The 9,004-nt window shown below is 34.4% G+C and overlaps 1 protein-coding gene across 1 annotated transcript; it reads right to left on the bottom strand.

Annotated features, from left to right (window-relative positions):
• Positions 1–236: 236 nt before the first annotated feature.
• On the bottom strand, positions 237–8,037 carry LOC112053417 (guanine nucleotide-binding protein subunit beta-2). The gene is made up of 9 exons (XM_024092823.2): positions 7,890–8,037; positions 5,737–5,882; positions 5,048–5,181; positions 4,264–4,429; positions 3,617–3,702; positions 3,271–3,386; positions 2,839–2,965; positions 1,311–1,397; positions 237–1,233 (listed from the first exon to the last, which is right to left on the bottom strand). The coding sequence occupies exons 1-9, from the start codon at positions 7,956–7,958 to the stop codon at positions 1,127–1,129; spliced, it is 1,038 nt and encodes a 345-aa protein (XP_023948591.1). The 5' UTR covers positions 7,959–8,037; the 3' UTR covers positions 237–1,126.
• Positions 8,038–9,004: the final 967 nt, after the last annotated feature.

Raw genomic sequence — 9,004 nt, 5'->3', positions numbered from 1 at the left:
AAATAATAACCAAACAAACTACATGTAGGGGTTGAAGTAAAATTAATTTTTTGGCTAAAAATATGTTTTCCAAATTTTATATTACCACTTTATTAGGGTTGGTTAAGTATAATTAGCAGTATATTTAATACGAAACAAAAATATACCAATGTCTATCTATTTATAATTTTACATCCTCAAAAAATATTATACCAGTACCACGTTATTAGGTTAGAGAGTTAAATAAAAAACGAAAGTCTTTAATAAGTACCATATATTTAGTAGTATTTTTAATAACAACAAAAATATACCAATGTCTAGCATATTTATAATATTCCGTCCTAAAAATATATCATATATTCTGCTATAGGCACGTATATATTGAATATAGTTACATACACGTCAATGTGTATTGGATATAATTTATATTTACGTTAAGTGTAAATAATAAGATACAGGCGACGAATTACAAGCGACTGGTATTTGCATATAAGCTTTTAGAAAATAGAAATTTTCCTTGTACTCACGCAAGAGTATTACGGGCGTTGACTAGTTTCCAATTTTTTATAAATTACATGGATATGAATATCTGTCAATATTTCAGAACCGGCAACTTTAGGTGGTGATAAAAATAATACATATTCTTAATATATTGTTGGCTCCTGCGCGTTCCTCTACCATTCAACATTTTAAAGACAAAGGTTTTGACGAAATTTATCTAAATTAGTATAATATAAATAATATATATAATATATATATATATATAAATGAATTGCTGTTCGTTAGTCTCGCTAAAACTCGAGAACGGCTTAACGGATTTATCTTATCTTGGTCTTGAAATGTTCGTGGAGGTATAGGGAAGGTTTAAAAGGTGAGAAAAAATCAAATAATTTCCGGGAAAACCCTAAAAACTGCCCTTTTCTATTTCCCATACAAACGTTTAAGAGTCAAGCGGTAGGGGTAGGGTAGGGGTAGAGGTATAGAAGGGTAGAGTAGGGATAGAGAATAAGTGCACTTATGTCAAAACGAAGCTTGACCGGGTCCGCTAGTAAATAATATATTCTTTAGAAGGTTCTCAAATCGTAGTTAATAGTGGCATAGCAACACAAGCCTGGAAACATCCAGTTTTATGGACAGGTAGGTTCCCCTAGCCCCAAACTCTGACGCTCTGATCCCAGGAGCAGCTGGCCAATGCAATTCCATTCGGAGCCATAGAGATTGAAGTCACTCTGTTCTCATGTCCATTAAGCTGACCTAGGAAGACGTAGAAGTATTTATTAATAATAATTTAATTAGCTAATTGATCTCTCGATGTCTTTAATGTTAAGTACCTGTATGGGCTACTTTCATGGTGTCCCAAGAGTGCACGGTGTTGTCGTCAGATCCGGCAAGCAAGTATCGTCCGCTGAGTGACAAACCTGCAAAACGTATTTCTGCCTTATGAAGACCACCGAGCACAAAAAAGTCAAGAATTTTTTTTTATATATTGCAGAGATATAAGAAATTCTTGTACTCGTCTTTTCGAACGTCAGCCGATTTTTAAAGTCATTATTAAATTAGCGGATGCCCGCAACTTCGTCCGCCCTTAGACCTCTTTAATCCAGCCCTTACAGTAGTAACACTGTAATAATAGAGTAACTTCTGCCGTTTTCCCAACATTTCCCTTCACTGCTCTGCTCCTATTGAACGTAGCGTGATGAAAAGTATACCTGCCCAGGAATATGAAGAATAATTGAATCGAATAGTTTTTAGTTTAATTAGTTTCTATAACGAACATACAGAGACAAAAATTCTACTGATTGCATTTTTGACATCAGTATGATACGATCAATAATCACCCCCTGATAGTTTTTTTGGAAATATATTTCATGTACAGAATTGACCTCTCTACAGATTTATTGTAAGTATAGATTTAATTTTCATTCCAACGAAAATTAAATGAAAAGAAGATTTGCGGATCTCTTTAAAATCAAATAGGAAATGTATTTTAATAGTGATTTGGCATTCAAAGCTGGTAATTTCTTACCACGAATGAATTGTAATTTTTAATTGTCCTCAAGTATTTCCCTTAAAGATCTGATCTAAAACGATCTGAAACACTTGTATTAATTCAATTGCATAAAGATCATTAACATGGAGATTATCAATGCAGAGGAGTTATTCAGAATCAGAAAGTCAAGTTTTCATTGCGACGCTCAGAGTGATTAGATCCAACTGGACTGTAAAGAAGGGCGTAATGTATTTGCCACTTTCGTATATCAGTGGGTATTACTAGTATCTCGTGGGTAAGATCAACTCGTATTTTGTGGAAACTTATATCTAGAAAACAGGTACCAAATAATAGGTCCAATTGTCGTTCTTGTTAATGAACAACTTTTTTGTATTTTGCTAAATTATAGATATACCTCTTGGTAGCCTTGTGCCTAGCCTAGCTTTGATAAAACAGTATTGATTGGCCTATACTTTTTTATCATTTTAGGTTTTTTATTTTCAGCAAAATCCCTGACTCGAGCTTTGATATGGAACAAACTCTGATGGATGTATTGGAATGTGCTACAAATACAACCATCAATCCTTTACCTTCTAAGTCGCGGAAAATGTAGTAGTGTTTAATTTTGTTACATTCATATTTTATGAGATTAGATAAAGTAGAGCATTTAAGCACTCGTGTCCCTATTATAAAACTCACTTCGTTCGTTTTATAAAATGCAACTCGTTCTTTAATGACCGTCATTATTTAAGCAACCATTTCATAATCTACTATTATGGCAGAACAATAATTCGGATCTGTTGAAGCCGAACCAAATTCTGAAGACGGATGTAAAAGCTGGTTTATTTTAAGTTAAAATAAAAATTTACCGCAACTGGTAAATCCGCTATTTCCTGGAGGTTTGTAGTGCCCGACCTGTTGGTCACTACGGAGGTCGAATAGGCGAGCAGTCTTGTCTTCTGAAGCAGTCGCAAACGCCTGACCACTTGGATGGTACTAAAAACAAGTTAATAATGAAAAATGTTACTTTACTCATATGTGTAACCTGCGTAATACTATTTAAGGTAATGAAGGAATCCTCCACTTGGAAAATCAAAAATTTGAAAGTTGAACTTGTTCAAGGGTCCAGAAATTGCAGAATACCAGAACAACAACAATCAAAACAAAAAGCCTACCCGAAAAACCCGGCGCAACACAATTGTAATCAGCAGTATTGCTATAATGTGTACTCTAGTAGTTTAAAACAAATTTAGGATAAGAGTATAAGAATGAACTGCTCAGGTTCTCTTATAATTACTTACACAGACACTATTCACATCGGCTTCATGGCCAAAGAAAGTCTGCTTTGCTTTTTCAGCCCGCACATCCCAAAGTTTGCATGTTCTGTCCACTGAACCAGTAACGTATGTCTTCATATCTGCGAATTTCATTAAAAATAAATTCGACTTTTTTCACATTTTAACTATACCAACAGAATCACTACTATGACCATTACGTCAAAATAAAATATTTGTATTTATGTTTTCTTGCATCTTACGAGGTTCTTCTTTTTAAAAAAGTGTGCAGCTTTCAATTGTTATTTTTATTCAGCTTGTGATTGTGATTCTGTATAGATGACCTTCACCGAAAAGGTTATATTTTTATTACCTGGTGCTAAAGAAATGGTGACAACATCGCCCGCATGAGCATCGAATTCCACTTCTCTCCTGCCCACCTCTAAGTCCCACACGCAACTAAAGAAAAAATTAAATAGCCATAGAAAATAAATATAGTTTTATAAGATAGTGATTTCAACTGAGTTTCCCACAATCCTTATTCGAATATACGAAGTAGAACACATTTTGTGGTTAATTTGTGTCGCGCAACAATGCTGAGGTTATAGGCTGCAGACAGCTTATTCCAACCATACCATCGCGTCACAATATCTATATATATAAAAATGAATTGCTGTTCGTTAGTCTCGCTAAAACTCGAGAACGGCTGAACGGATTTATCTTATCTTGGTCTTGAAATGTTCGTGGAGGTATAGGGAAGGTTTTAAAGGTAAGAAAAATTAGTATAATTGCCGGGAAAACCATAAAAACAACCCTTTTCTATTTCCCAAACAAACGTTTAAGAGTCAAGCGGTAGGGGTAGGGTAGGGGTAGAGGTATAGAAGAGAAGAGTAGGATAGAGAATAAGTGCACTTATGTCAAAACGAAGCTTGACCGGGTCCGCTAGTTCTGATATAAATCTTATTCTGTAGCATACCAATACAAACACATATCATTTCCTATTCTATCGTAATCACTCACATCTTCATATCACCGGAGCCGGTGAGGATGTGCGTGTCATCTAGGAAGCGACAGCTGCTGAGAAAGCCTTCGTAGCCAGCGAGCTCGCGGACCATCTTCGCTGACCCTGTAGCGTCGCGGTTGTTTACGTCGTACACTGTGCACATGTTGTCCATACCGCCGCATGCTGGAAACTCATACAGTTCACCCACAGAAGGACAATTCAACAATCGTATGTGTAGCAATGTAAGAGAGAAATAACCTTCTCTTGAAGGAGTAATTACAAAAAGCGAGCTAATACAATGCGCAAGAGTTAGTTAGTGCGCAACTGAAATGCGATGAAAGTGTAACACTAATCAATAAACAAATGACAACTTTTGGAAAAAGAATTTCGGTATTTTTAAAATTAATTTGAAATTAGAATTTTTTCAAACAAAAATTATTTTTATTTGAAATGGCCAATATTGCAGAACGGCAATTTCATAGGTAAAGACCTAATTAATATTTGCCGTACATCAAATCGATTTTTTTGTTCATGAAGACTGTCAACAAATATCGGCTGTGACGCCGATGGACGTTGGGGTTTCAAGGTGCTGGAATGGCAACCCCGCACTAGAAAGCGCGGTGTTGGTCGACCCCCCCACCAGGTCCCTCAAAATCAAGCGAGTCGCAGGGATTTGCTGGATGCAGGCGACTTAGGATTGTAATGTTTGGAAGTGGTTACCAAAGGTCTATGTCCGTCCTGCAGTGGACGTCCATCGGCTGATATGATGATGACGGATGATGATGAAGACTGTGTTATTACCGACGAAGTTTCCAGAAGGGGCGAATGCGACGCTCATGACCCAAGCTGAGCGCAACGGTATCACCTGCACTTTGTTACCACTCCATGTATCCCAGATTATTAATTTACCATCCAAAGAACCCGTCACACAGTGCCTAAAAACGTTAAATCGTACTAATAAATTGACACCTCAAGCCCCTCTGTTGTAATTGGGTATTTCAACATTTCAAAAAAATTGTAAAGAATCCTGACCAATCATTAAATGTCTTAATTAAAATCCCAAATCTATTTTTTTTTTAATATTTGCCATATCTTATAGAACAACAAGTCGGGCAGGACTGTATTAGGAGTAGGTACGACAATAGACCAACGGAGCGGAGATCGAACCACCACCCCTCATTGATGAGTCCACCAACCGGCAACCGCTCTCACCGTTGAGCTATTGAGGCTCTTAAACGTCACATTCCAATGACTTCTTACATAACGTGGTTCTACTAGAAGTGAGATTTACAAACGCAAAAACCACGTTGCTTGTAAAACATTACGAGTAGACATGAGCCAGAATGAGAAAACACATACACTGAAGACCTAATACACCAATAACTTCAGCAACTAAAAAGACAAATATTTGAGATCTTTAAACCCGAATTCATCTTTTTGCCTACAAGTCGGCACTCCTACTACTGTTTTATAGATAATGTGGCTATTACCGAGAATCACCACTGTAATGTACAGAGTTAACTTTATTGATGTGTCCTTTTAAAGTTTTCTTAGTCACAAAACGTATTTTCTGCAAATCTCCCATATCGCCACATTTCTCGCCGAGCTTTGCATCTGCAACCTTTTCTTGATCCGCCTGAAATGGCCAAAATTGAGCAAGTTATGATAAAAATAATATGACTCCGTTTTTTTTTTGGGAAAATCGAAAAATAAATCCTTCACCATTTCTACAAAAAATTGAAATCTATGGTTGTTTCTAAAGGACTTTCTTGTTTTTAGTATAACTGACAACATCAAAAATGTTTATCGGTTAAGAATGATTATTTTTGCAAAACCGTATGATTTAGTAAATTCGAAATTATTCAGATTTTCGTATTTTCTTTAGAAAATAACTTGAAAAATCGTAAATCGTAAAAATTACCATAAAAATACCAAAACTTGAGCTGCTTTTTAACAAAGATTTTTTGGTTGAAAAATAACCGATATAGAGACGTTTAAAGCCTATTACTTTTACTGCGAGAACCATGTAACCGGGACCCTTTAACCTTTTATCTTTTAAAAACTAAGGGCTTTGTAAATTCTTATTTAATACGATCTTTTAAAGTTACCTTTTAAATGGTTTTTGAATTAACCATTTAAATTACAACATTAATTAAATTAATGTCTTGAAAATTAACGGAGTTATTGTAAAAAAAACTCTAAAATTATATTTTAATAAGTGGGTAATTTTTAAGGGTTTAAATTTCACTGACATTCAAAAATCATATCATAAGTATCAAATATGTAATGTAATGTTTATATGCGTTTTTAAAACTCAGAAATACAAAAAAATATTTATTCATGATTTTCTATTTAAAGACTGGTTGTTAAAAGCGTAAAAAATAACTAAAATAATGCATATAAATATTTAAAAAACATGTAATTAAACACAATTACTTATGCTAGAAGGGTTTAATCTGCATTTTTCCCATTTTTAACAAAAGGGGTGGATTTCACCCCTAAAATGCAAAAAGCGCACGACGAACATATGCCACTTTTGAAGTCGAGGGTAAAGCATACTTAATCCCAAATTTTCATCCAAATCTATGGAGGTTCAACGAAATCGGAGGTTATAGCTGATTTTAGCCTACAATGACTGTACTAAAGCAGAGTTAGATGAGTTCGACCACATAAGAGTATGATATCGCTGGGAAAGTGACTTTAAGTCAAACTACGATTTAGACTTAACTCAACAAAAACACTAACACAATCGCAGAAAAGTAAGTTAAAATACCTAAAAAGTGACATAGCAATGCTACTCGCTTTTAATGGACGTACATTTACACTAATAATACTATTCTACACAGTGCCAGCAAATAAACAAAACCATAAAATACATCAACGCATCCAGCAAGGAAATTCATGATTATTTTACATGGAACGAATAGTTACAAGTAAGGGTAATACCCTTATTTATGTTGTTTCATTCTAATAATATGGTTATAAATTACATTTATATATTACGTGTGCCATTATTTTAATAAATGTTAAACGAAGGTTCCACCAGGTTATCCTACCACACAAGAGTACTTAATACCTTTATTTTTGTCAAGAAATAGATATAAGCGGGTTTATTTATATACAAATTATATAAGATAGTCATTAACCTCATATAATAAAAGCACAATCATCTAACAAATTTCACTTGAAAACTAGCAAATTTTGCTTTGACAGTTTTAGAATTATTGGTAAAGAAAATTATACTAAAAGTCTTTAAATTTTAAATATAGTCCAATATTCAATAAAATCCCAAATTCAGAGCAAAGCAAATAACCCAAACCATAATCACAATCAACGCATCACCAGGAAATTCATGATTATTTTACACGGAACGAAAGTTACAGTAAGGGTTACAAGTAATCTTACTTGTAACTTTTTTATTTCTACGCATTAGTAAAATGAACCACATTCCTTAGGTTTACAAGCATTGTCCTGCACGTTTTTTTTACAGTACATATTCGTCTGAAAACTCGGTGTGCGTTTTCTTGTCGTGTGAACAGTTTTATGAACAACTTATATGCCAAGTGCCATTGTTTATTCGTTAAAGATATATAATGGACAGCACCGTGTAAACGTAGCACAATCAATTCAACTTAATAGGTACCTTGCATTTGGCGATGAGGTCGTTCAGCTCTTTTTTAAGACCTGCAGTTTCGGGATCGTCTTTTGGCATTTTTTTTAGTTTCTTTTACAAAAACAACTTCCTTTCTTGAATGCGTGTAACTGTTTGAATTGAAATAACAGGTAACCAAAGCTAATGCAATTAACCTAATTGGATTCCATTTAAGTCTTGAAGCAATATAGGTGCTCCACTTAGCTTGACACAGTTCTTTTATTATAATTAAAACATTATACAATGTGTTTTTTTCTGCTTTTTCCTTTGTCTATCTATCCGAGATCAGTCCATTTGGACCATGATCCTATGAAATGACTTAAAATATGTCGTTTCGGGTCCTATACATCCACTGATGTAGCAACCCTTTGGGAAAGAGAATATGTTAGCCTAAACGAAAAGAACTAAAAATGTCCGCGACATAAACAGAAGATTCTGGGAATGTCTATGACAAACTGGCAAATAAGGAGGATTGTCCAAATTCAAATGACAGTTGCTATTTTAAGGTTAAAATTTTGTTTGTGTTTATTATACTTGAGCACTGTTTTAATTAGTGTTGAGTAGGACATACAGGAGGCAGTACATTTGTCCCGTACATGACGTCAAAATGTAAGAGCGGCTCAACATTTTAAAATGTACTACTTCACATTTTCTGTCGCGGTAGTTGCTTTACTTGCAAGCGAGAGGAAGCGAGGCACTAATACAATACTCGTATGGCACGTCATGCTGTGGTCCTGTCATATAATTTTGTACTCTATGCCATAAACATACACGATTCTTTTTCCAAGCGCGACGGAAATAATACGATGCGTTTAGAAATATTATTTTTTGAAGTTGGATTTATTCAATTGACATTTTATGAAAAAAAAAAATTACTTAAAAACTGAAATAACTATAACCAAGGACAATCGATCTATTTTTCAAGTTAATAATAGGTATGGCATATATTAGCAGTAAATAAGACAAACTAATAATATGCTTTATAATTGTACTCGCTATATGAGAAAGGATCCCCCAATCCAATGTTTTATTTCAAATATTTGACATAACTAGTACAAACATGACATTTGGACACGTTACTTCAAACCAGTTCAAATATGACATTT

Source organism: Bicyclus anynana, chromosome Z (assembly GCF_947172395.1).
Source record: "Bicyclus anynana chromosome Z, ilBicAnyn1.1, whole genome shotgun sequence".
Taxonomy (NCBI): Eukaryota; Metazoa; Arthropoda; class Insecta; order Lepidoptera; family Nymphalidae; genus Bicyclus; species Bicyclus anynana.
Note: the sequence above shows the minus strand (reverse complement) of the source record. Positions and strands in the feature narration are given on the sequence as shown.

Bases quoted from the DNA above. Each gene is read 5' to 3' on its own strand.
- LOC112053417 (XM_024092823.2), bottom strand. From the start codon at position 7,958: ATGCCAAAAGACGATCCCGAAACTGCAGGTCTTAAAAAAGAGCTGAAC. The intron at 5,182-5,736 runs GTAATAGCCACA...TAACGTTTTTAG, and splicing joins CATTACAGTGGTGATTCTCG to GCACTGTGTGACGGGTTCTT. The intron at 1,398-2,838 runs GTAAATTTTTAT...TACGTTTTGCAG, and splicing joins TAGCGGATTTACCAGTTGCG to GTTTGTCACTCAGCGGACGA.